We start from the raw sequence: 27850 nt of genomic DNA, 5'->3' as shown, positions 1-27850 counted from the left end.
TGCAGGAAAATTACAGGGAGCAGTGCCAGCCCTTATACATGGCCTTTTTCGATCTTACAAAGGCCTTTGACACGGTCAACCGTCAGGGCTTATGGAGCATCCTCCTCCGTTTTGGATGCCCCCAAAAGTTTGTCAACTTCCTTCGCCTGCTCCACGATGACATGCAGGCCGTGATCCTTACTGGTAGTTCCATTACAGACCAATCCACATCCGGACTGGGGTCAAACAGGGCTGCGACATCGCTCCAACCCTCTTCTCAATCTTCCTCACCGCCATGCTCCACCTCACAGTCAACAAGCTCCCCGCTGGAATGAACTAAACTACAGAACCAGTGGGAGCTGTTTAACCTACGCCGCCTCCAGGCCAGGTCCAAGATCACCCCAAGCTCTGTCGTTGAGCTACAGTACGCTGGCGACGCCTGCATCTGCGCACATTCTGAGGCTGAACTCCAGGATATAGTCGATCTATTCACCGAGGCATATGAAAGCATGGGCCTTACACTTAACATGCATAAGACAAAGGTCCTCCAGCAGCCTGTCCTCGCCACACAGCACTGCTCCCACCCCCAGTCATCAAGATTCACAGCGTGACCCTCGACAACGTGGACCACTTCCCATACCTCAGGAGCCTTTTATCAACAAAGGCAGACGTTGATGCAGATATTCAACATCGTCTCCAGTGTGTCAGTGCAGCCTTTGGCCACCTGAGGAAAAGAGTGTTCGAAGACCAGGCCCTCAAATCTACCACCAAGCTCATGGTCTACAGGGCTGTAGTAATACCTGCCCTCTTGTATGGATCAAAGGCATGGACGACGTACAGAAGACACCTCAAGTCGCTGGAGATATATCACCAACGATGTCTCCACAAGATCCTGCAAATCCCCTGGGAGGACAGATGCACCAACATCAGTATCCTCGTCCAGGCCAACATTCCCAACATTGAAGCACTGACCACAATCGATCAGCTTCGCTGGACAGGCCACATAGTTTGCATGCCAGACACGAGACTCCCACAGCAATTGCTCTATGTGGAGCTCCTTCACAGCAAACAAGCCAAAGGTGGGCAGCGGAAACATTACAGGGACACCCTCAAAGCCTCCCTGGTGAAGGGCGACATCACCACTGACACCTGGGAGTCCCTGGCCAAAGACCGCCCTAGGTGGAGAAAGTGTATCTGGGAGGGCGTTGAGCTCTTCGAATCTCAAAGCCGCGAACGTGAAGAGGTCAGGCGCAGGCAGCGGAAGGAGCGTGCGGCAAATCAGTCCCACTCCACCCCCCTTCCCCCGACGAATGTCTGTCCCACCTGTGACAGGATCTGTGGCTCTCATATTGACTGTTCAGCCATCAAAGGACTCACTTGAGGAGTGGAAACAAGTCTTCCTCGATTCCGAGGGACTACCTATGATGATGATGCAGCGTGCAGTGTTTAATTCCCAGTCCTGATTTTTCTGTTGCCATGTCTCAGTAATCCCTTCTATATCTGGTTCCTCAAAATGCATGATTGCCTCCAGCCCCCCTGTTTATTACGGACACTGTGTGCATTGCTCTACAGAGGTGATTTCCTCTCAATTTATGTTTAACCATCTTTTTAGACTCCTGTTCTATAACTCTATTTAGTCTCTTGCCATCAATGTCCTCCCTTACTTTATTCTTTTCTACGTTCTCTTTGCCTATTTTGTTTCTATTTAGGCCGGTTACATTTCTTGTAGATCCCTCCCCTCATATTACTAGTTTAAAGCCTTTGCCACCTCCCTATTACCCTTTCAGTAGGACACGGGTCCCATCCTCGATTCAGTTGGAGCCCGTACCGTCGACACATCTCCTTCCTGTCCCAGAACTGGTGCCGGTGTCCCATGAAAAGGAACCCATCTTTCCCAGACCAGCCCTTCAGCTATGTGTTAGTTCTCCTGACCTGTCTGCTTCTATGCCAATTTGCACGTGGCTCGGGCAATAATCCAAAGATTATTACCCGCGAGATCCTTCTTTTTAATTTAGAACCCAACTCCTGATACACTTTCAGCAGGATCTCCTCCCTGTTTCTACCTATAGCTACATAGTGTCAAATAACCAAATGTAAACTACCAGACATGTCTTGCTACATTTTAAATATGCTGGGGCTGAAACTGCCCCCCCTGAGAAAAGCCCATTAGTACCTCCGGGAGGCACAAACAGGGTGCTAAAGGGTTTTCGTCCAGGTGCAGCGGGCCCACTCCCGGGACTCGGCTCGCATAAAGGACTTAGCGCTGTGCCCCGCGATTGGCAGCACGACAGAAGCCTAGTCACCCTGCGGGGAAATTGCCCCACGGGACGCAACGTTGGCGTGGGGCAGTGCCACCGACATCGGGGTGAGAAGCTGTGGTGGCTGGGACGCCCGGCCGCCCTTAAATGGGGAGGTGGTAGCACCATCTGTTGTGTCGGCCAACTTTTTAGTCGGCCCGACGCCGCCAACATGCAGCCCAGCACCACCTCTTGGGTGCTGGCCTGCCGGCCCAGCTGACACCCTTCCTGGTGGTCCAGTGAGTGCCACTAAAGTGGCTGCAAAGTTCGCAGCAGCCTTCCCCTTTAAAAGGGGAGGGACGTTGTGGCGCGTCAGCGCTGCGCTGATATGCTCAGCACAGCGCTGAGAGATATGTCCCTCGACCACCCCACCGCCCTATGCATTTTTTTTCTTTCAAGACCCCAATTCCAGGCGATTTAGTGGCCCATCTCGCCAGGTGCCAATTATTTTTTAATTCAAATTATGCGCCTAAAACCGGGCGTGGGGCAATTTCGCTTCTGCTTTCTCTTACTATTTAGAACTATGTTAATGAAATGAGCAATAGATACTCCAGTTATTTGAATGCAGATTTTATAAACTCTATTCTTGAGTCATAGAAAAGTAACATTTTCACTTTAATCCTGCATAGACTATGAGGGAAAATATGCAAATACAGAGGAATAGGAAGTGATTTTTAACTGTTGTATACTCTTTTGCCCCAGGCATCCTTTAAAAATTAGCACTCAGAAATTGTGAATTTGAATTGCTGTAACTCACCTTGAATTCACTGACATTAAATCAATGATTTATTCAGAAAGAAGAGTTGCTTTTTTAGTTTAAAATTTGTAATTTGGCAATTGACCGGGCATTCCATAGACTTCAGTTCTTTTGATCGAGACATCTGCTTCACTGAGGACATGATGCTTCTCTTTGAAAAGAGAGAAAACTCCTCAGACCTTCGTGCTACCATGGATTAGGGCAAACCTTTGGTCTTCATTGATTTTTCTTAATCGAACATTTTACAAACTACAAACTCATTCATTATATTATCTTCTCCATTCTGATTTTGCATGTTTTGAATGTTAAACGACTCTACAAAATACTACAATATCTTATGAAAACTAATTTAATGCTTACAATATATCAAGATGTGTTTCTATGACTAATGTACTTTTTGATAGTAAGAAGCAAGGCAAAAACAATTGTAAACCGGCCCATTTTGAAAAGAAACATGAATACTCTTTACAGCGTATGGCAGAGGTCAACTGTATTTACGTAGAATACAATGTTAGAAAGTATCAGAAATGACAAATACATTGCAGACTAAAGAGAAGTTGTTCAGTAATTAATATAGCTAACTTTGTTCAGGACATAAAAATTTCCATGGATCACTGAATTTTTTAAAAATCCTATAAAAAGAAAATTATAACCGATAGACTGTAAATGTTGTGTGCGTGTTTATCTGGGATGTTACTTCAACTTTGCTTTTTTCAAAATACCTAAATCAACTCACAGCAAGCATTTATTTTTGCTCCAGCTTTTACAAAATCTTGTGCACTTACCAGATATATTAGTGGTTATGTTAACCACTGTAGCTGGACCAAATCCCTTCACTGTGCTAGCTTTAATAAAGAACTGGTAGGTGGTCCCAGGATCCAGATGTGTGAAAACATGGTGTGTACTGTTCCACATTTTTGACACTGTTCGAACAGGCCCAGCCACTTGGACAGCGGGATCAAAGGACTTGATGCTGCTGTAACTGACCTGTCAAATTATGAAGGGAAAAAAAAAAGTCATTTTCCTCCCCGCTACATCTTAAGTGGAAGATGGCAACAGGTTATCACTGATCTTTAACATCTTTGAATTGATCTAATTTGTTAAAAGGTCACATATGAAAAGAGTGAGCTCTTCAATGAAGTAACTGAGAGGGCTGATAAGGGTAGTATAGTTAATGTGTATATTGACTTTCAAAAGATGTTTGATAAAGTACCCATAATAGACTTGTTAGCAAAATGGAAGCCCATGGGGTTAAAAGGACACTGGTTGTGTGGGTACGAAATTGGCTGAGGAAATCAGAATAGTGGTGAACAGTTGTTTTTCAGACTGGAGGAAAGTATACAGTGGTGTGCCCACGAGGTCGGTAGTAGGACCACTGCTCTTTTTGATATATATTAATGACCTGGTCTTGGATATAGGGGCCATAATTTCAAAGTTTGCAGAGGATACAAAACTCGGAAATGTAGTAAATGGTGAGGAGAATAGTAACAGACTTCAGGAGGACAAAGACAGACTGGTAAAATGGGTAGACACAAGGCAGATGAAATTTAATGGAGAGGTGTGAAGTACTGCATTTTAGAAGAATGAATGAGGAAAGGCAATATAATGAAATGGTACAATTTTAAAGTGGGTGCAGGAACAGAAACACCTGGGGTTTATGTATACAAATCTTTGAGGGTGGCAGGACAAGTTGATAAGGCTCCTGTTAATCAGGTGGGATTCTTGGCTTGAGTACAAAAGCAAGGAAGTTATGCTAAAATGTTATAAGGTTAGGCCCCAGCTAGAGTATCATGTCCAATTCTGGGCACCACACTTTGGGAAGGATAACAAGGCTTTGCAGAGGGTGCAGAGGAGATTTATACCAGTGCTGAGGGCCTTCAGTTATGTGGAGAGAGTCCACAGAGGCTGGGATTGTTCTTCTTAGCTCAGAGAAGGATAAGGGGAGAATTAATAGAGGTGTTCAAAAATTAATAGAGGTGTTTTGATAGAGCAGATAGGGAGAAATTATTTCTACTGTCAGGAGGATTGGAAACCAGAGGAACACAGATTTAAGGTGATTGGCAAAAGAACCAGGGGGGAAATGAAGAGAATTTTTTTTTACTCAATGAGTGGCTATGATCTGGAATTCACCTGTAAGGTGGTGAAAGCAGATTAAATAATAACTTTCCAAACAGAATTGGATAAATACTTAAAAAGGAAACATGTATAGGCCTGTGGGGAAAGAGCAGGGAAGTGGGATTAGCTCTAGCAAAGAGCCTGCACAGGCACGATGGACCAAATGGCCTTCTTCTGTGCTTTATGATTCTATGATCAATATACTTCAATGTAAATATTCAAAGAATATTTCAAAGGCAGCTAACAAAAAACTTCTATGAACCATACCTCAGTATTTCCTGTTGATATGGTAAGAAATGTAGTTTAATTTTGCTTGCAATTCATAAGATCATAAGAAATCAGAGCAGGAGTAGGCCATACGGCCCTTCAATCCTGATTATCATTGAAATAGATCATGGTTGATCTTCAACCCCAACTTCACTTTCCTACTTGATCCCCGTATCCCTGGATTCCCCTAGAGTCCAAAAATCTATATCTCAGCCTTGAATATACATCTAAAGCCTTTGGGGTAGAGAATTCCAAAGATTCACAACCTGTGAAGAAATTCCTCCTCATCTCAGCCTTAAATGGCTGATCTCTTATCCCGAGACTGTGGGACTGAAATTGCCCCCCCCTTTTTTTTTTTAAGGCCTGTTACTGCCTCCAAGAGGCGATAATGGGGAGGGAGACCTTTCTGACCGGGGACAGGTGGATGGTGCGACCAATCCGGAATTGCCCCCGGGTCAGGGACCAGCAAAAACAGCGTACCGACCCCTTGCCAACCAGCAGTGACCCCTTTTCCGCCATGCGGGGGAAATTGCCCTCGGTCGCAGCTGCCGTCGGTCGGTGCACCAGATAGCTTCACGCCACAGGGAGCTGCCAGTCGCTGGGAGGCGCATCCGCCCTTAAAGGGGAGGGGGCACTGCTGCGGCAGCCATTTTGTTTTATTTGTCGGCCTCGTGTGCCGGGCTACTGGCACGGCCGAAACCCACCCTGGTGGCTCAGTGAACATCAAGGAGGCCTCGCAGCATCTCTCCCCTTTAAGTGAAGGAGAGGGGAGGGACGTTGCTACACGTCAGCGCGGCACGGATGTCTTCCACCCCGCTCCTGAATCTCTTCCATCCCCAACACCGCCGCAGTCAAAAATGCCCAACTTCCTTCTCTTCCCCGCCCCATCTGTAATGGCGGTAATTTGCAATTTAATTCGAATTATCTGCCCCAAACCGAGCGGAGGGCAATTTCGGCCCCTATGTCTCCTAGTTCTAGACTCTCCAGCCAGGGAAACAACCTCTCAGCATCTACCTTGTCAATCCCCCTCAGAATTTTGTGTGTTTCAATGATATCACCTCTCATTCTTCTAAACTCCAGAGTGTATAGGCCCAATTTACTCAATCTCTCCTCATAGGACAACCCTCTCATCCCAGGAATCAATCTAGTGAACCTTCACTGCATCGCCTCGAAGGCATGTATGTCTTTTCTCAGATAAGGAGACCAAAACTGTGCACAGTACTCCAGGTGTGGTGTCACCAAAGCCCTATACAATTGTATTAATACTTCCTTACTCTTGTATTCTCACCCTCTTGCAATAAAGGCCATCATGGCATTTGCCTTCTTAATTATTTGCTGTACCTGCATGCTAACTTTGTGTTTTCTGTACGAAGACACCTAAATCTCTCTGAACATCAACATTTAATAGTTTCTCACCGTTTAAAAATATTCTGTTTTTCTATTCTTCCAACCAGTGAATAACCTCACATTTACTCCCATTATGCTGAACCATCCAATCCAAAGTGTGAGAATTTTAAATTGCAACAAAAATACAGTCAATGCTCAACTTTCCCATGTACTCTGGATCAACTTTGAATGTCACAGAACTCTAAAAATGAAGACAGGATCAGTATAATGGTGAAGATCAATCACTCAGCAGGTTAGACAGCATCTGTGAAGAGGACAGTTAGGTTAACGTGTTAGGTGTGGATCCTTAATCAGAACTGGGGCCACACATAAATGTCAACATGTCTATTCTCTCCGCAGCTGCTGCCTAACCTGCTGAGTTTAAAGCAATTTCTGTTTTTCACCCCAAAACAGGAAATGACTGTTGGTTTAGACAGTCAAATCTCAAATCCAGTATAATTCAAATTTCTTTCCCACTGAGCTAGGTTAATAATATAACTTGTATAGCTTTATCCAGCTGTATTAAAATGGAATCACCTCTGGTTTTCTTTGAATGAAATTGAAATTTGTTATAAAAATATGAATTATGTCATTTTGTTTCAGTATTTGGAAACACTGTAAAACTAAGACAATTGGATGATTTCTCCCCCTCTGCACGAGACAAAAACTTCAGCCTGGATCATGTCCTTATTCATTCATAGGAGTAAGTAGCATAGAGACACCAAAGTTACAGAAAAATTACATTTAGAAAATAAGTATCCCCAATCACCAACAGATTAGAAACATATGAGCCCAAGTTTCCCCAGGAGTTGCTCCTATTTTTTTGGAGCAACTTGTTTTGTTGGAGTATCTTAAAAATCGCAATTCTCCCCAATTAGTTTGCTCCAGTTTAAGTGAGTTAGTTCAGTTTCTTTTTAGTTTAGTTTTTTTTTCCAAAAGGGCGCGTTACCAGCCACTTACGCCTGTTTTGGCCATTTAAGTTAGTTTAGCCAGCGAAAAGTTACTCCAAACTAACTTAGGGCAGCGTATGTGCCCACTCAGAAAAACCATGCGGAGATTTAAGAAATCAGCGCAGGTAGCCAGAGATGGGTGGGGGAAGGGAAGTGAGAAGATTTTCCAAAGCACTAAACATTAAAGAAGCACAAGTACATTTAAAGCATAAGCACGAAACAAAGCCGTACATTTAAAGCTCCAAGTACTAAAAAAAGCACAAAAATAAGCATTCAGTAACCAATAAAGAATACAAAGAAGCTGAGAGGACCTGCGCCAAGGCTTTCAAAGCACTAAATAAAACACAAAAAGTAATATGCAATTAATTAATAAAAAATAGAAGGAACCCTGCACCTAAAGCACCAAGACCAACTTAATAAGCAATCAATCAATCAATAACAAATAAAAAATAGAAGTCCTACCTTTATGTGAAGGGAAGGCGGATGGGGGGGGGGGGGAAATGGGGGAGAGAGAGAGAGGGGGGGGGGGAGAAAGAGAGGAGGGGGGGGGAAAGAGAGGGGGGGGGAAAGAGAGGGGGGAGGGGGGAGAGGAGAGAGGAGAGAGGAGAGAGGAGAGAGGAGAGAGGGAGAGGGAGAGGGAGAGGGAGGGGGAGAGGGAGGGGGGAGGGGGGAGAGGGGAGGGGAGGAGGGGGGAGCAGGGGGGAGAGAGGGGGGGAGGGGGGAGAGAGGGGGGGAGGGGGGAGAGAGAGGGGGGGAGGGGGGAGAGAGAGGGGGGGAGGGGGGAGAGAGGGGGGGGGAGGGGGGAGGGGGGAGAAGAGAGAGGGGGGAGGGGCCGGAGAGGAGGAAGGTATGGAGCCAGCCCCTTGGACTTCAGTATCCTGAGGATCTTGTTCCCAGTAACAAAACACACCCGGGCAACATCATGGGAATCCCTTTTTTTTAAATTTAGTGAGCTTGGATTTTACTGTTTCAAGTTCTGAGTCCTTTCAATCTTTTCCATTGGAAGGCTGCGTCCATCTTCAGGATTCTTCGTCGGGGCACAACAAAAAACTCTTGCACAAGCAAAGCATTCATTTCACGGAGACTGCGCCAATCATGCCCCCAAACAGCGGGCAATGTTAAACAGACGAGCCTGCCCAGGTCTCATCCTACTTACGTCTTGCCCTCAATCTCTTTGCTTTCTTGCTACCCCCGCCCCTCCGAACATCTCCGAGACAGTCCCAAGGAACACCCGATGGCCTCAGTCAGTGAGAGCAATCAAGGCTTCGACCACATTTCCCAGATGCTCCCGGAGGCCACGCTCTGCTGCACTTTGAGAAATCTCCATCTCGTTCTGAATGAGTTCGACATCTTCCTTCTTGATGGTCACTTTTGCCAGCTCCTTCTCCTTTTCTTGTTTGGCTTTCTGTTCCCGGGATCTCCTGTCTCCGATGACTGACATTGCCGTCTCCAGGTCTGAGCTCAGGATCTCTTTCTCCTCCGCATAGTCGGTCACCCGCTCCAGGAGCCCATTCAGCCAGGGCTGGGGCGGCGTGCTTCAGGCCCTCCCACACAACCTGCAGAGATTCAGGGGCGAGGAGCTGCTGCACATGTGCGCACACTCTGGTGCTCCATTGCAGGGGTCCCGGCACTGTTTTCAGCACCGGAACCTGGCTCTGCTCCCCACACTGGATGTGGTGCGCTACGCCGAGCCCGAAGACGTCCCGAGGAGCGGGGAGAATTCCTCGGTAAGATTTAGGCGCGCTTTGGTGCACCGTTCTAAGTGTCGCGGAAAACTTGGGCCCACAATGAGGTAACATTTTTATCTTCACCATCTGAGTGGTAATCTGGCAGACCGGCTCGTCCACCTGATTATCATTCCATTGAAATGACTGGAATGAAAAGCGAGTGCATTCTACAACGAGTGAGCAATCTGCTCCACCAGACGTTGAGGACAAAATATCACCCCAATGAGGGGTAAGCCAGATGGGAAGTCAGCAGGCAGCTAGGGGTTAATGGGAGCGTTTGGGGCGGATATGCGGCCACCTTGTCCCAAATACATTGAGAATACAGCTTCTTTCCTCCTCTGCATTACGCTACTTGGATTCATTCTCTGGGTGAACAGCAGGCCGTGTGTGAATATATTTCCCAGTTTCTCAGTATGAAACAATGAACTGAAAAATGTTCGAATAAGCAAGTATCAGACGATTCAAAGTGGCACCAACAATATCATTTCACAAAAAAGTTAAACTCAAAACTGTCATTGCAGGACTGCTCCCAGACTATTGCTAAGATGTTGGATTGAACAATCGGAAACAAAATACCCATTGACAGTGAAAATGAAACGTTTTCCTGTTATGGTAAGTGAACAGGGAGAATGCTGCTAACAATTACAGAAAAAGAAGTAAATGACTCAGAATTGGGTAGAGAGCACATAGAGACCTAATCAAAATGATAGCACATGTGTAAAGTGAACATTGCCCCTGTGGGATGACAAAAAATCCTATTTGTATGTGATGGTTTACTGAATAAGCAAGAGTTTAGGATTGTTAAAATTTAATAGGAAGGCTTTTATGCTTTAAGTTAACATTTGAAAAGATTAACCCCTATAAGCAAGTTATTTACAGACAAACTAATATCACACAGAATGCTTATTCTGATAACTAATGTTACAAAAATTCAGGTAAATGAAATGTTAGCCTTCAGATATTAGTAAAAAGATATCTCATCATCAGTAATTCTACAATGATTAGTCAAAGCAATACAGATTCATTACTTTTTCTAAAATTAAAATTAGATTCAGATCCAGATATTCCTATCTGCAGCACTTGAAGAATAATAGAGGGCCTGAGGAAGTCAGCTGGCAAGGCAAGGGAAGCCTGAGAAAGTATGTGAAATCTACCATTGCAGCCATTCTGGAGGCATTCTGGCTGCTTTTGCACAAATAGAAGCCAGAAAATCCTAAGGCAGGCAGCCAGTCACGGAGCTGCAGGCCTGCAACTACGCCGGTGTTCCTGCACCCCCACCCCAAATTGATAGGCTCCAGCCAGTTAGTCATCGAGTCACTAACAAATCTATATTACCTCATATTGTGTGATGATACCATTTGCTTCCACAGGCTCATTCCAGTGCAGAAAGATTTTGTCCTCAAATGGTGTTCCTTTTAATGAATCAATTGGTACGGGACCAGGTACTGCAAGTCAAAAAATAAATATCTTTATGTAGTTTGTGTTTATACAGTAAACAAATAAATAATTCCAATAAAAAAAAGAAAACATATTTTGTGTGTTGCTGCTTCTCTAGGTCGCATTACATCATTTAATTAAAAAAATCTCAATTGAAATCAAAATATTCTGTTATACTCTTACACACAAAATTTGATTATACACTTCCTAACATTGCTGCAATTACCCAACATTTGGCAGCTGTCTGCGAGGTCAGTGGATTAACATTTACTATTGTATATGTTAACATATCAATGGCATCTCAAAACCAAGATTTCACTTCAATTGAACATGGGCACCCAGCTGAACATAACAGAAGTAGTCCTTCAGTCACTACACCGCTGGACTCACTATATCAACACAAACCAGGACAGAACCTGGGTACTTTGCAATGAATGACTCAACTCCTGACACTTCAAAGTCTCTCCACTATCTACAAGGCAGAAGTAAGGAGTGTTATGCCAAACTCACAACTAATCTGGACAAAACTCAGGCACAACTAAACTCGATTAGTTCAACACCACCCAGGACAATGTAGTCTGCTTCATCAGCACCCTAGTCACTGAACTCAATAACTACATCTCTGCCAGCAGTGCACTGTTGCTGGAGGATGTAATAAATAACTCGCCAAGCTTACTTCAACAGCAACTCGCAGTCCTGTGACGTCTGCCACTAAGTAGGCCGACAGCACAGCGTCATACGATCATCTCTAAGATCTCCTCCAAGTCACACACCATCCTGATTTGGACATGTATTGGCTGCTGTTGCATCATTGTCGCTGGGTTAAAATCTGAATGTCCTACCTCACCTCATTATCACCATGAGGACATCATCAATTCAAGCAGGTCCACAATACCACCTTCTCAAGGCAACTAGAGATTGGGTTGGGGATAATATATCAGCATGGATAGAGGGTTGGTTATCGGACAGAAAACAGAGTAGGGATAAATGATCATTGGCAGGCTGTAACTGGTAGGGTTTTGCAATCCATATTAACGTCTTATATGAAGGGACTGAGTGCAATGTATCCATCCAAGTTTGTTGCTAATACAAAGCTAGGTGGGAAAGTAAGCTATGAGGAGGACACAAAGAGTCTGCAAAGGAATATCAACACGTTAATGAGTGGGTAATAAGGTGGCAGAGGGAGAATAATGTGGGGAATTGTGAGGTTATTCAATTTGGTTGCTGGAATAGAAAAACAGTATTTTTTAAATGGTGAGAAACTATTAAATGTTGGTGTTGAGAGAGACTTGGGTGCCCTCGAACAGGAAACACAAAGTTAGCAAGCAATGGCATGTTGGCTTTTATTGCAAGAGGGTTGGAGTACAAAAGTAAGGAAGTCTTACTGCAATTATACAGGGCTTTGGTGAGACCATAACTGGAGTACTGTGCACAATATTGGTCTCCTTATCTGAGGAAGGACATACATAGCTTAGAAGCTGTGCAACGAATGTTCACTAGCTTGATCCCTGGGATGAGAAGGTTGTCCTATGAGGTGAGCTTGAGCTCTGGAATTTAAAAGAATGAGAGGTGATCTCATAGTGTATTATATGTTTCAGAGGGGGATTGATAGAATAGATGCTGAGAGGATATTTCCCCTGACAGGAGAGTCTAGAACGAGGGGCATAGTCTCAGAATGAAGGGTCGGCCATGAGGAGGAATTTCTTCACTTAAGGGGTTGTGAATCTTTGGAATTCTCTACCCCAAAGGGCTGTGAATCCTGAGTGATTGAGTATATTCTAGGCTGAGATAGATAGATTTTTGAACTCTAGGGGAATCAAGGAGATAAGGTGATCAGGTGGGAAAGGAGAGTGAGGTCGAAGATCAGCCATCATCTTATTGAATGGCGGAGCAGGCTTGAAGGGCCGCTTGGCATACTCCTGCTCCTAATTCTTACTCTCTTGTGTTCTTAGATGGGCAATAAATGCAGCCTTGTCAAGATTACCTATATCCATAGAACAAATATAAATATCACTGTTCTTGTGCGCACAATGCCTAACAGAAAGAGTACCCAGTTGAAATGAGCATCCAGAGTTTCCAGCCAATGGTAAGTATCCAAGAGATATGGAAAAGTTATAATAATATAATGTATACTTTGCCATTTCTACATAGGTTTTCTTCATACAAGGATATGGACTGAATGTGAGGCAGTGACATTAGTTTTAGTTTGCTCTAAGTACTGGCACAAACACAATAAGCTGAATGACCACCTTCTATGCTGTAAAGTAGCATGGTTATTGTATGTTTTTTTTTTAGTTCCTGCCCCCTCCATTGGACATGGTGCCTAATATTTCTATTCCCCAGCTTCCTACACCATGCGTTTCCCAATGGGAATCCGTGTTATCTGACATGTTTGGAAGAAGGGAGATAGATGAACACACCACACTGATAGATGTCTAATGTTGATGGAGTCTCCACTTCTCAAAGGAAGCTGGGATAGCAGATCCTTGATATCAAAATGTGTGAATGACTAACTTACCAGAATGTTGGATACTTCCTGGTAAACACCCCAATCACAGAATGTGCTACTGAAAATAAGACAAAGGCATGCTAGATTGATTAACAGCCTCCATACCTTGATTAACCACACCTGCCAAATTGCCACTTGCAGGCCCTTGCATACCGACTTGCCAATGTCTGAGAGACTGTTGCATTGGTGTGTTCCCTATTCCTGTCTAAATCTGCACCTGTAACTATGTTGGTGAGCTAACTGTGTAAAATTGGATGTAATCAGTGTTATGCTCATAATAAGGTAATGCAACTGAGTACTGTAGACAACGAGTAAGTGTGACCTTAGCTCCTTTATTTAAACTCCACAGAGTGCTGGTACAGTATGGGAGGCCTGCTTATATACAGTGCTCCAAAGGGATGTTGGGATCCCTTGGGACTCCAACAGGTAGGCCCCCCGATGACAGTATGATACAGGTTGTCTAGGGTTACGTACATAACATCACTCCCTCCCAAAGTTAATAGTACACTTATTTACAAAGTGAAACGATCTGGAGAATTTTGCTCCCGTGTCAATTGTCTCAGTACAAATGCAGGTGTGGCTGAGTTGGTTGGTTCTTCACTGGGCAGCTGGCCTTGCCAGGCTGCTGGGGATGGTGAGTTCAGCTTCGTGGTCAACCGTGATGTCGGTTGCCACTTGTGTGTGTGTTGGAGGGTCAAAGTTGGGAGTGTCCTCTTTAGGTTGCTCGTGGCTGTTTGTGAATCGCAGTTTGGTTTAGTCCAAATGCTTTCTGTAAGTTAGTCCATTGGCAAGTTTGACCTGAAACACCCGACTCCCTTCTTTGGCTATGACAGTGACAGCAAGCCATTTGGGACCATGTCCATAGTTGAGTACAAATGCAGGGTCGTTGACTTCAATATCGCGAGACATGTTTGCGTGATCATGGGACATGCTTTGTTGATGCCGCCTACCCTCGACGTGATCATCAAGATCAGGGTAGTCAAGAGAGAGCCTTGTTTTGAGCGCCCTTTTCATGAGCAGCTCGGCTGGTGGAACCCCGGTGAGCGAGTGGGGTCTGGTGTGGTAGCTGAGCAGGACTCGGGAAAGGCGGGTCTGCAGGGAACTTTCTGACACACGTTTCAAGCTTTGCTTGATTGTTTGGACTACCCGTTCTGCTTGGCCGTTGGATGCGGGCTTGAACGGGGCAGATGTGACGTGCTTGATCCTATTGCTGATCAAGAATTCCTTGAATTCAGCACTGGTGAAGCACGGCCCATTGTCGCTGACAAGGACATCAGGCAGGACGTGCGTGGCAAAAATGGCTCAAAGGCTTTCGATGGTTACAGACATTATTGCACATTCAATACATTTTGAATAAGCATCCACAATAACCAAAAATATTTTGCCTAGAAATGGGCCTGCAAAGTCAATGTGGATCCTAGACCACGTTTGAAAGGCCATGACCACAAACTTAGCGGTGCCTCTCTGGGTACATTGCTCAGTTGAGAGCAAGTGTTGCATTGGCGCACGCATGACTAAGTCCGAGTCGATGCCAGGCCACCACACATGGGATCTGGGGCTATAGCTTTCATCATTACTATGCCTGGGTGGATACTGTGTAGGTCGATATGAACGTTTCCCTGCCTTTCTTAGGCTAAACCACGCGATTATCCCACAAAAGACAGTCCGCCTGCATGGACATTTCGTCTTTGCGCCGAATCTCTTCCTGCATCTCCGCTGGACCAGCTCCCATGGAGGACACAGTTTTTTTTAACCAAGGACAGTAAAGGATCCTGGCTGGTCCAGGTTATGATCTGGCGGGCTGTAACGGATGAATTTTCATTTTCGAATGCATTCATCGCCAAGAGCATGTCTGCAGGTTGTGCCATTTCTACCCCGGTGGTGGGCAATGATAGCTGACTGAGAGCATCAGCGCAGTTCTCTGTGCCTGGTCTGTGATGGATTACATAGTTAGATGCATCCCGTAAACGCATGCCAGAGCTTCTTTTTCAATCATGCCTTGGACACACTCCTGGATGCATAGGCGATCGGTTGCAATGTTCCCGATTCGTTAGTTTGTTGTAACACACACCCGACCCCGTATGAAGACGCATCGCAAGCTAGCACTAATTGCTCACATGGGTTATACAGAGCAAGCAGTTTGTTGGAACCTAACAGATTTCTGGCTTTCTCAAAAGCATCCTCTTGTGATTTCCCCCGTACCCAGTCGTCTCCCTTATGTAATAGCACATGTAGGGGTTCTAGCAAGGTGCTTAACCTGGGTAGGAAATTACCGAAATAGTTGAGGAGTCCCAGGAACGACCGCAGCTCTGTCACATTCTGTGGTCTCGGCGCGTTCTTGATGGTCTCCGTCGGTGGGTCTGATGCCGTCTGCTGCGATTCTTCTCCCCAAGAACTCAACCTCTAGCACCAGGAAAACACACCGAGCATTTCAACCCGAGTCCCACGTGATCTAGCCGACTTAGAACCTCTTCCAGGTTCTGCAAATGTTCGATGGTGTCCCGACCTGTGACCAGTATGTTGTCCTGGAAAACCACGGTGCGCAGAACCAACTTTAGCAGGCTCTCCATGTTCCTTTGGAAAATTGCCGCAGCTGATTGAATCCCAAACGGGCATCTATTATAGATGAAAAGACCTTTGTGCAGGTGAGTCCTTTCGAGGATTCCTCCAGCTCCTGCATCATGTAGGCTGAGGTCAGGTCCAACTTGGTGAACGTCTTTCCTCCAGCCAGGGTCGCAAATAGGTTGTCTGCCTTGGGTAGCGGATACTGGTCCTGCAGCGAAAAACAGTTAATCGTTACTTTACAGTCCCCACAAATTCTGACCGTGCTGTCGCCTTTGAGAACCGGAACAATCGGACTGGCCCACTCGTTGAACTCCACCGGCGCGATGATGCCTTCTCGGTGCAGCCTGTCCAGCTCAATTTCCACTTTCTCTCGCATCATATATGGCACCGCCCGTGCCTTGTGGTCAATGGGTCGAATACCGGGAACCAAGTGGATCTGCACCTTTGCCCCCGAGAAACTTCCAATGCCTGGCTCAAACAACAACGGGAACTTGCTCAGAACCTGGGCACACGAGGCATCATCAACGGACGAGAGCGTTCACATGTCGTCCCAGTTCCAGCGGATTTTTCCCAGCCAGCTTCTGCTGAACAGTGTGGGGCCACCTCTTGGTACAATCCATAGTGTGAGTTCGTGCAATGCTCCATCATAGGAGACTTTTACTGCTGCGTTGCCAATAACAGGGATCAGCTCTTTGGTGTAAGTTCTTAGCTTGGTATGAAACGGGGCGAAGCTTGGGCCTGTGTGCCTTGTTGCACCACAGCCTGTCGAAGGCCTTTTTGCTCATGATAGACTGACTCACACCCGTGTCCAGTTCCATGGATACTGGAATTCCATTCAGTTCAACTTTTAACATGATCGGTGGACATTTCGTGGTCAAGGTGTGCACCCTGTACACTTCTGCCTCCTCGGTTTGAGTCTCTAGTTCAGCCTGACCCACCATGGATTGATCTTCCTCTGCAATGTGGTGGTTTGCAAGGTTTGAAGCTTGTCTGCACATTCGCTGGAGGTGTCCCATTGTTCCACAGCCTTTGCACGCATAGTGTTTGAGCGGCATTGACGGCTCGATGATCACCTCCGCAGCGCCAACAAGGTATTAACTGCCTCACATTAACGATTGATGGCGGACTCTGGGTCATCAGAGGTCGTGCAGCTGCCGGTGTGTACGTTCTGCCATATGCATTGCTGCCTGAAAACAACGTTACTTTGTGTACAGTACTAGCCGAAACCTCTTTATGCTGCGAAATTTGTTTGGTGTTATCGCTGGTGGACATAAATGCCTGAGCTATCATTAAGGCTTTGCTCAGATTCGGTGTTTCAACAGTCAATAGTTTGCAAAGGATAACCTCATGGTCAGTGCCAAGCACAAAAAGGTCTCTTTGCATTAAGCTCAAGGAATCCATCGAATTCGCAATGTCCTGCAAGGCGCCTCAGTTCGGCGACATAGCTCGCCACTTCCTGGCCTTCAGACCGTTGACACGTGTAGAATCGATACCTTGCCATCAAAATGCTTTCCTTCGGATTTAGGTGCTCCCGGATCAGCATACACAGTTCTTCATAGGATTTGGATGTTGGTTTCACTGGAGCTAGAAGATTCTTCATGAGGTCATAGGTTGTTGCCCCACAGACAGCAAGGAGGATCGCCCTTCGTATAGCAGCATTCTTGTTCCCTTCCAGCTCGTTGGCCACGAAGTATTGGTCGCATCGCTGCACGAAGGCCTTCCAATCATCCCCTTCTGAGAATTTCTCCAGGATACCAACAGTTCTTTGCATTTTCGCATGGTTGTTCGTTATCTCGTCGCCAATTGTTATGCTCATCATAAGATAATGCAACTGCGTACTGTAGACAATGAGTAAGTGTGACCTTAGCGCCTTTATTTAAACTCCAGAGTGCTGGTACAGCATGGGGGAGCCTGCTTATATATAGTGCTCCAAAGGGATGCTGGGATCCGTTGGGACTCCAACAAGTAGACCCTCTGGTGACGGTATGATACAGGTTGCTTAGGGTTACATACATAACAAACAGGCTCCCTTAAGTTCACTCTGTCTAAAACCCACCAAGTCTTTCTTACCAAAATATCAGAATATATCCACATGTGGATTTCCCCACACCAATCTCAACTAAGACTGAGTTTTACTCCCCGATTCCAATTAATCTTCAACAAGCACCAGTTAATATTTGGATTAGCACTGGATCCGAGAGATCCAATGCTAATCCTTGTATTAACTATGCAAAAAAAAAGTGCATTTAGATACACAATAAATCAGACAAAAATATATATAGAGTGTTTAAAAAAAAAAGTATCACATAATTTTCATGAGTGTCAAAGCTTTAAAGTTCCTTTGTTCCACAAGTATAAGTGGTGGCTAAAATAACAGCACTGCCTTCACTGACGCACAACAAAAGACTAAGTACACCATTTATTTCATTCGTGAGGAATGCATTTTAATCCAATAATAACTCTGATATTTTTACAACATGTTTTCTATCAGAACTATCAGGGCAAAGGGCACTTAAGTACATCTTAGAATATCCTGGGAACTGCCCCATCAAAATTCTCCCACAGACCACCTCTCTCTGGGAACACAAGATTTGGCTCCAAACAATCATTCCAAGTAAAACACACGCACTTCACTTATTTAAAAAAAGCAATAAACTACTTAAAATGCTCATACTAAAAATAGTTGCAGTTTAACAACTCATCATGCCATAGTCATTAGGGGCAGTGAGGAAAAATTAATTTATAGTATCGTTCTGTTTTTATTTATTTAGCAAGAGATCCAGCAACTAGCCGACAACCACGACGAGCGTGGATTCTTTAGCACAGTCAAGACCACCTACGGCCCAAGCACACAAGGTCCTACCCCACTGAGGGCCAAGAACGGAGAGGTACTCATCAAGGACAGAGAGGCAGTCAGTGCCCACTAGAAGGAGCACTTCGAAGACCTCCTTAACCAAGACTCTGTCTTCGACGGTAGTGTCCTCGACTCCATCCCGCAGCATGCAACCCACCACCACCTCAGCACAAGTCCAGCCCTGCATGAGGATGAAAAGGCCATCTGACAACTGAAGAACAAGGCCTCAGGAGCAGATGGAATCCCCGTCGAAGCACTAAAGCATGGTGGAGAAGCACTATTGGTGTGGATCCATGAACTCATTTCTCTTATTTGGAAGGAGGACACCATGCCAGGAGATCTCAGAGACACTGTAATCACGACCATCTTCAAGAAAGGTGACAAGTCCGATTGCAGTAATTGAAGAGGAGTTTCCCTGCTGTCTGCCATAGGGAAAGTAATCGCAAGAATCCTCAATAGCCTTCTCCCAGTGGCTGAAGAGCTCCTTCCAGAGTCGCAATGCGGATTCCGTCCACTAAGCGGCGCAATGGACATGATCTTCTCCGCACGTCAAATTCAAGAAAAATGCAGGGAGCAGCACCAGCCAATGTACATGGCCTTCTTTGACCTTACAAAGGCCTTTGACACGATTAACCGGGAACGATTATAGAGTGTCCTCCTCAAAACCGTCTGCCTTTAAAAGTTCATCATGATCCTCTGCCTGCTTCACAATGACATGCAAGCCGTAATCCTGACCAATGTATCCATCACAGACCAAATACATGTGCGGACCTGGGTCAAGCGAGGCCGTGTCAATCACACCGACGCTCTTCTCGATCTTCCTTGCTGCAATGCTCCATTTCACCCTCAATTGTTGGAGTGGAGCTAATCTACAGAACAAACGGGAAACTGTCCAACCTCCGCCATGCCTCCAGTGCAGATCCAAGGGCATCCAATCCTCTGTCATTGAATTACAGCATGCAAATGATGCTTGCGTTAACGCACACTCGGAGGTCGAACTCCAAAACATCATCAACACCAAAGTGCATGAGAGTATGGGTCTTACACTAAACATTTGCAAGATAAAGGTTCTCTACCAACCTGCCCCCACCACACAGTACTGCCCCCCCCGATTATCAAGATCCATGTTGAGGCCTTGGACAACGTGGACCACTTTCCATACCTTGGGAGCCTACAGTCAACAAGGGCAGACGTCGATGACAAAGTCCAACACCACCTTCAGTGTTCCAGTGCAGCCTTCGGTCGGCTGAAGAAGAGAGTGTTTGAAGACCAGGGCCTCAAACTCAGCAACAAGCTCATGGTTTACAGAGCAGTAGTGATACCCGCCCTCCTATATGCTTCAGAGACATGGACTATGTACAGCAGGCACCTCAAAGCACTGGAGAAGTACCACCAACGTTGCCTCACAAGATCCTTTAAATCCATTGGCAGGATAGGCGCACTAATGTCAGTGTTCTCGCTCAGGCCAACATCCCCAGCATCGAAGCATTGACCACACTTGATCAGCTCCGATAGATCAATAATGTGCTGGCCAATAATTCTCCCTCAGCAAACACTATCAACAACAGGCCAAATTGTTATTTGTCACATTTGATGTTTGTGAGACCTGGCTGGGTGAAAAATGGCTGCCACATTTGCCTAAATAATAATGGCTACAATATAAAAGTAATTAATTGCATATCTTGAGGACGTATTAGACTTTATAGAAATGCAAGCTTTTTCTTATTTAAAATAGAATTGCTGCTCTAGCTTTTTTGAACAGTAGGACATAAACCAAATGGATAACACAAAGAAAAGATGGTCAAACCTTCTGTGTTGAATTCTCATCAAGAAGATTATTTCAGAATTCCATTTTTGATGCAGTTACTCGGTCTCATAAGTAAAGGACCACAAAAAAGTTTGAATGCATTTATGGAAGCAATTGTTACAACTAGGTGTGTTTCAGCTGTGTGTTAGTATATGTGTATATACATATGGACAGTAATCTTATTGAGGTTTAGATGACATGACAGACCACAAAACAAAGCACAAACAGGTTAGAAGTCATCAAAACCCTGTGTTGCAACAAATCCCTTGTAATAACACATATATTTTTGATCTTTATGATGCAAGTAGAATTGGCTGTAGTAGTTTTATTCTTTTTATTGCCAACAGATGCTAGGCAGTCAGAATGAGATCCTTGTAGGATCATTAATTGTAATTTAATCACTGCAAGTTTATTGAGTGATAATCTACAGTTAGTTACCAGAAAACAATATGTAATTATTCTCCTACAGTACATATTACATTATAATTATAGACCCATTATGTTTGGTTTCCCCTTTCTTAGTGTAAATGGTCATTGACAGCGACAGTTTTCTGCTTAAAAATCAAATTTAAAATATAGCTCAATTTGTTTTGGTCTGTGAAACTGAACTGTTTACTGTATGATCTTGAATAACTCATTTTGTCCAGAGTTAAATCCAGTACTCAAGCTACTTATATATTCATATCACAGCTGAGAAGTGACAAGGTATTAAAACACCTTTACCAGTCATACAAATTATAGAAACAGAGAAAATAGGTGCAGGAGTAGGCCATTCAAGCCTGCACCACCATTGAATATGGCTGATCATGCATTTCAGTCCCCCACTCCTGCTTTCTCTCCATACCCCTTGATTCCTTTAGCCGTGAGGGCCACATCTAACTCCCTTTTGAATATATCTAACGAACTGGCCCCAACAACTTTCTGTGGTAGAGAATTCCACATGCCCACAACTCTGAGTGAAGAAGTTTTTCCTCATCTTGGTCCTAAATGGCTTACGCCTTCTCCTTAGACTGTGACCCCTGGTTCTGGACTTCCCCAACATCGGGAACATTCTTCCTGCATCTAACCTGTCCAATCCCATCAGAATTTTATCTGTTTCTATGAGATCCCTTCTCATTCTTCTAAATTCCATTGAATACAAGCCTAGTCGATCCAGTCTTTCTTCATGTCAGTCCTGTCATCCCGGGAATCAGTCTGGTGAAGCTTTACTGTACTCCCTTAATAGCAAGAATGTCCTTCCTCAGATCAAGAGGCCAAAACTGTACACAATATTCAAGGTGTGGCCTTAATCAAGGCCCTGTACAACTTTAGTAAGACCTCCCTGTTCCTATACTCAAATTCTTTCGCTATGAAGGCCAACATGCAATGTGCTTTCTTTACTGCCTGCTGCACCTGTATGCCAACCTTCAATGACTGATGTACCATGACACCCAGGTCTCGTTGCACCTTCCCTTTTACCAATCTGTCACCATTCAAATAATAATCAGCACTCCTGCTTTTACCACCAAAGTGGATAACCTCACATTTATCCATATTATATCGCATCTGCCATGTATTTGCCCACTCACCTAACCTGTCCAAATCACCCTGCAGCCTCTTAGTATCCTCCTCACAACTCACACTGCCACCCAGCTTAGTGTCATCTGCAAACTTCAAGATATTACACTCAATTCCTTTGTCTAAATCATTAATGTATATTGTAAATAGCTGGGGTTCCAGCACTGAACCTTGCGGTACCCCACTAGTCACTGCCTGCCATTCTGAAAAGGACCCCTTTATTCCTACTCTCTGCTTCGTGTCTGCCAACCAGTTCTCTATCCACGTCAGTACATTACCCCCAATACCATGTGCTTTAATTTTGCACACTAATCTCTTGTGGGACCTTGTCAAATGCTTTTTGAAAGTCTAAATACACCACATCCACTGGCTCCTCCTTGTCCACTCTACTAGTTACATCCTCAAAAAATTCTAGAAGATTTGTCAAGCATGATTTCCCTTTCATAAATCCATGCTGACTTGGACCGATCCTGTCACTGCTTTCCAAATGCACTGCTATTACATCTTTAATAATTGATTCCAACATTATCAGAATGTTTGTCTTATACCTTTCTTCGGTGATTGTGCCAATCAACAAATAAATTAGCTTTTTTTTGATAATAGCTTTTGCGATATTGAAGAGTGAGGGCCTAGCACAGCAATTAAGGATTGGTAATCTGGCAGGAGTCCAGGAAGAAATAGCGCATGATGATGAGCCACATTGTTTTGTATTTTATTAAAAATGGATCAGAGACTGCAGTTTCTCGAAAATGGGTCAGGACGAAAGTTGTGCAAAATGGGAACAAGGCAGACATACAGAGATGTGCAAAATTGTGAATTACTGTTCAGGGCTAAGCATGCAAAGCACAATCCTCATGTTAATCAGTGTGAGATATGAGATTGTTACTTCATTATATAAATATAAAAAACATATCCATATTGGGGAAACTTTGATAGCTCAGTGGGCAAATTCACCACGTGGGATGACTCTGAGCCACAGAGAAAGGATGGTTCCAGGTTTGATCCCTGCTCTGCGCTGAGTTATAGATCTTAGATGCAGCAATCGTGAAATGTACAATTAGTCACAGTTTCCCTGGGATATGGGAGGAGAGATCAAGATATGAGGGAAGAAAAATATATTCGACAGAGCTCAAGCTCCTGGTTACTATCCAGTCACTCCTCCGTTGTGGATGCTGGATGTTGACATGCTCAGGCTCAGTTGTGAAAGCCCTCATGCTTAACATTTCTATCCAGGCTTACAGGTGAAGAACAGTTACCTATATGAGCTAACACAGGGCAGCAACTTCACTCCAGCATAGTAGAAGTGCGTGAAGAAAAAAAAGAGGGAAACTATATCTCATCCCGAACAAGGCTCTTGTCATTCACAACTTCATTGTTGCTAATTGGATCAACATCCTGACACTGATGGAAACATGCCTCAGCTGACACATATTGAAATCTAGTCAAAAAAGCTGACAACTCAAAAGAAAGTGTATAACTTAAAATTGCCTGTGTAAAAATCTTTGACCAAGGCCACCGCTTCCAGGTGACTAACTAGCTTAATTTATTTTCATTACATTTGATTTCAGGATTTTTATTAGCATTTTAGGTTCACTCCACAATTCATTTTTTTTTTGTGAAAACTGAACTCCAAGGACTTCAACATAGTTGCTGTCAGCTTTTCCAGCCCCCATTCGCATGCGAGCCTGGAAAGCAGCCGATTTAGGGGCTGCTTAAATTTGCTGTGGCGTACCCACTTCAGTGTTGCTGGTTTGTTTTTGCTTCTGGCCCAGGTGCAACTCACTTTGGCTTGTGTGTGAGAACATAAGGTGGGTCCATGCCCATCTCCCTGTGCGGCAAGTTTGAAAGCAACTCATATTGACAAGACAGCAGCAGAGGGCTTGCTCTCTAAATCTGGTGGCTGCTTGCTTCATTCTTGATTGAGCTGTTCTCCTCTCCATTTCTCTGTACCAGAGAACTGGTGCAGCGTTGCCCTGATGTGGTGAAGCTGAGGGAAACAGTCCAGAAGGACAGGTGTACCAGGAGAAGATGTTGGGAAAAATGACAAATTTTCTTCACATCAGAAACCTTGTGCACGCAAATTTGAATTTCTACGACTATAGTAATTAAAAAAAATATATAGAAAATAATTTTTGCAAACGTGATAGGAAAGAGCTAAGTATTCTGAAAGTTAAAATGTATAAGATGGACAATTGTAGATATTTGCAATAATATTCCTCAAAGTGACTATAAATGGGCATTCTGTTCTGCTTTCTTGCTGTTTTTGATACGTTGTTGCTCAGGGATTCTACTGTAGGTTGAAAGCACTTGTAAGCAACAGTCAATCATGGAGAGTCATTTGAACAAACTAGAAGCTATATGGTAATCGGGAAATTAAAGTGACTCTCAGATTGTGATGCCAATATGCCATGAACATTATCCCCAGAAGTAAAAGATTTTACATCAAGTCTGAAGATACCTATTGTTAGAAACTAAGGTTGCCTAAAAATATATAAAACTGATCGGAATGCTGTGTTTTAAATTGTTGTTTTGGACTGGAGACTAGCTGTCTGCTTAGAATGATGGGGAACGCTTAAAATGCTAATTATCTGTGGTTTTCAAGTTAAAGTTTCAGTTTGTTTATGTATCTCTAAGACAATTTGTATAGGAAAGGCTTAGAATCGAAGGAAGTTTGTAGTAATTAACATAAACACAGGCAGTTTACTACGTTGTAAAGAAGTTGACCACCCAGAGGTGACAAAGCTCTGGTTTGAGCCTAATAGTTCAAAGAATAGAGGACTCGGCTTTGTATTGATTGAACCTGGGGGAATAGGGATAGAGAGAGATGCAAGAAATTCTACGGAAAAGCGACTTCGAGAAGGTAGAAATGATGACATATGACTAAAATTGTAAGACATCTTTAAGGCGGGTTCTTAAAACAAGAATTGAGACAAAGAACTAGAAGTCTTATTGGATATTAAGTTTTTAGAGGAACCTCTATAGGTCAAAAGGTCTTGTCAATATTCAGGTTCAGGCCCACCCCTAAAAATAGGTTAAAAGTGACATCCTGGAAGTTTGTACTCACAGATGGAAGAAACAGAGAAAGAGAAGGAGGCTCACAGATGGAAGTGAGAGAGAGAGAGAGAGAGAGAGGAGAAAACATAGAAACAGAAAATAAGTGCAAGAGTAGGACATTCGGCCCTTCGAGCCTGCACAGCCATTCAACAAGATCATGGCTGATCACCCACCCCAACACCTCCCCCCACGCCCCCTCCACCGCAAGGACCACATCCAACTTCCTCCCGAACACATCCAATGAACTGGCATCAACAACTCTCCGCGGCAGGGAACCCCACAGGCCAGCAACCCCGAGTGAAGAAGTCTCTCCCAATCCCAGCCCCAAACAGCCCACCCCCCATCCCAAGAGCGTGCCCCCGCCCCCCCGGACCCACCCAACACCGGGAACACTCCCCCCGCACCCAATCCGCCTCATCCCGTCAGAATCCTTCCCAAATGCCGAACACCCCCGGATGTTGAGCCCCCAGCCCCGGCCACCCCGGAACCACGCCCCCAACCACACCACATCCACCAACCGCCATCTGCGCAGTCAACCCGTCCACCCCACTCTGAACACTCCCCGCACCGAGGCACAGAGCCCCCAGGCTCGCCCCTCCAACACACTTCGCCCTCCAACACACTTCGCCCCCCAAGACCTTCGCCGCAATGTGGCCCCTCCTGTCCCCCGCCTCCACCATTCTCCCCTCCATCCCCCGCCCCCGTCTCCCCTCATCTTCCCTCTGCCTCCCCGCACAGGCTCCCATCTTGGGGGCGGTCACCTTCTGGGGCAGGGAATTTTAGCCCACAGCGTGGAAGTCCTGCTCCCGTCGCAGAATTGGTCTTACCACCCCTCAATGGAAGCGGAGTGCAATTTCCCACACGCCACTTCCTTTGGGGGCAGTTACCGGGGGCACGACTGGATGCGCCTGTGACAGTTTGAACTGGTGCTCTCCACTTTCTCTCCTGTGACAGTTTGAACTGGTGCTCTCCACTCTCCTGTCCTGTGACAGTTTGAACTGATGGAAGGAAGAGAGACAGAGTGAAGGAAGAACGGAAATGTTCACGTGTGTCAACCATCTGACCAATTAAATCGATTTCAACTATTGTTACGGTCATATGTTTCTACTGTATAACTAATGTGTTATATTCCGTCTTAAACTCTGATTAAACACTTGGGGCTCAATTTTCCCCAGGAGTTGCTCCATTTTTTTTTGGAGTAGGCTGCTTTTTCTAGCCTAACTTAAAAATCCTCAGTTTCCCCAATCAATTTGCACCAGCATAACACACTTAGTTACGTTTTTTTTAAGGTTAGCTTAAAAGGGGGCGTTACCATCCACCTACACCAGTTCTGGCCATTTTGCAACTTTGGTCAGCTAATAGTTACTCCGTTTCTACTTAGGCCAGCGTATTTGGCCACTTGAGAAAACCCTTGCGGAGAGTTAAAGAAGTTGGCGCAGGTAAGTATATCGGAGGCCATTCGGCCTGGGATAGGGGCGGGAAGCGGAGAGGACCTGGACCTGAACCAACCAAGCCTTAGGGAACAGACTTTCAAAACCATCCTTCCTTCGCACAATTAAAATAATAAGAAATAATAAAATAAAGTCCTATCTTCAGCATCAAACTGCAATTCACCTTTCTGCACTCGGCCCGGGAAGGCAGCAGGCCGGTGCGGGAGGCCACTCGGCCTGGGTTAGGGATGGGAGGGAGAAATTCAATGGAGAGGCTGATTTGGGAGAAGAAGAACTCTGTGGTCTGCAGCCTGTGTGTGGCGATCACAGCTTCCCTGCACACAGCTCCAGTATAGGCAGCAGAGCTATCAGGACATGCAGCACTCGACTGATCACAATAAAAGCAACTCCGATTAAGAATCTTCAGAATAAAATACTTAGTGTTAGTTACTTTTGAAGTCTGGTTTCCTTGCATGTCTGCAGCAGTTCGTGCCCAACACCGAGAGACTGCCCTCAGCTCAGAAGCAGGCTGGATAAGACTCGGGTGCATGGCTGAGGTTTCTTCAGTGCAGCCCAGGTCAGTGTGACTGTCCTGGCTTATCGCACTGCAAACAAGCAGCCCATGGGACCGGCCCTGCAAACTGCACTTCATGCAAGGGCTCCTCATTTCTGCAGCACGGAAGGCACGCAGACTCGGAGCGCTACTGGCACATGCGCGGCCATCACTATTCTCCACTGCGCACGTGCAGACGTCCCGGCACATTTTCCAGCGCAGAACGCAGACTCCACCCCCGAGGCGACTGGCCACGCTACGCGCAGCTGCAAAGAACAGGCCAGACAGCGGCCAAAGTTGGAACATTTTTTTCTGGAGCATCTCCAGGCGTACTTAAGCGGCGCAACTCGGGTAAGTATGCTAAAAAAACAGGCTCAGCCAAAATTGAGCCTAGTGTATCCACTATATTGGTTTGCACTCAAACATGATTATTTAAAGTTACCAAAAATAACCATAAAGAGGCAATTTCTAACACTATATGGTTCCTTTGCATCCAGTTAGTATCTCAGAAAATCAAATCCTCAAAGGTTTCCAAGTAACAACTACCACTGAGAAGGGGGAGAAGGGTAAAGGGAGGAGTGCAGTGTTGCCAGATGCAGTTTGCAG

General features: G+C 45.1%; 2 protein-coding genes across 4 annotated transcripts in view; both read right to left on the bottom strand.

The window, feature by feature from the left end:
* Positions 1–27850, bottom strand: part of ptprk (protein tyrosine phosphatase receptor type K) — a 779294-nt gene that overhangs the window by 189612 nt on the left and 561832 nt on the right. For all 3 annotated transcript variants that reach the window (XM_070885263.1, XM_070885265.1, XM_070885264.1), the window contains exons 9-10: positions 10814–10923; positions 3819–4020 (exon numbers count right to left, since the gene is read on the bottom strand). In XM_070885263.1, the coding sequence (XP_070741364.1) occupies positions 3819–4020; positions 10814–10923 (312 nt within the window). The remainder of the gene's footprint in view (positions 1–3818; positions 4021–10813; positions 10924–27850) is intronic.
* On the bottom strand, positions 8992–10655 carry LOC139266978 (huntingtin-interacting protein K-like). Its single transcript, XM_070884617.1, has 2 exons — positions 10633–10655; positions 8992–9286 (listed from the first exon to the last, which is right to left on the bottom strand). Exons 1-2 carry the CDS (start codon positions 10653–10655, stop codon positions 8992–8994), a joined length of 318 nt encoding a protein of 105 aa, XP_070740718.1.

This window comes from Pristiophorus japonicus, chromosome 7 (genome assembly GCF_044704955.1).
Source record: "Pristiophorus japonicus isolate sPriJap1 chromosome 7, sPriJap1.hap1, whole genome shotgun sequence".
NCBI lineage: Eukaryota > Metazoa > Chordata > Chondrichthyes > Pristiophoridae > Pristiophorus > Pristiophorus japonicus.
Note: the sequence above shows the minus strand (reverse complement) of the source record. Positions and strands in the feature narration are given on the sequence as shown.

What these genes read in the sequence shown, in the direction of transcription:
- LOC139266978 (XM_070884617.1), bottom strand. Translation starts at nt 10,655, where the DNA reads ATGCCTCCAGAATGGCTGCAATG. An exon ending in CCTCCAGAATGGCTGCAATG is followed by an intron (nt 9,287 to 10,632) that starts GTAGATTTCACA and finishes GAGGGCCTGAAG; the next exon opens with CACGCCGCCCCAGCCCTGGC.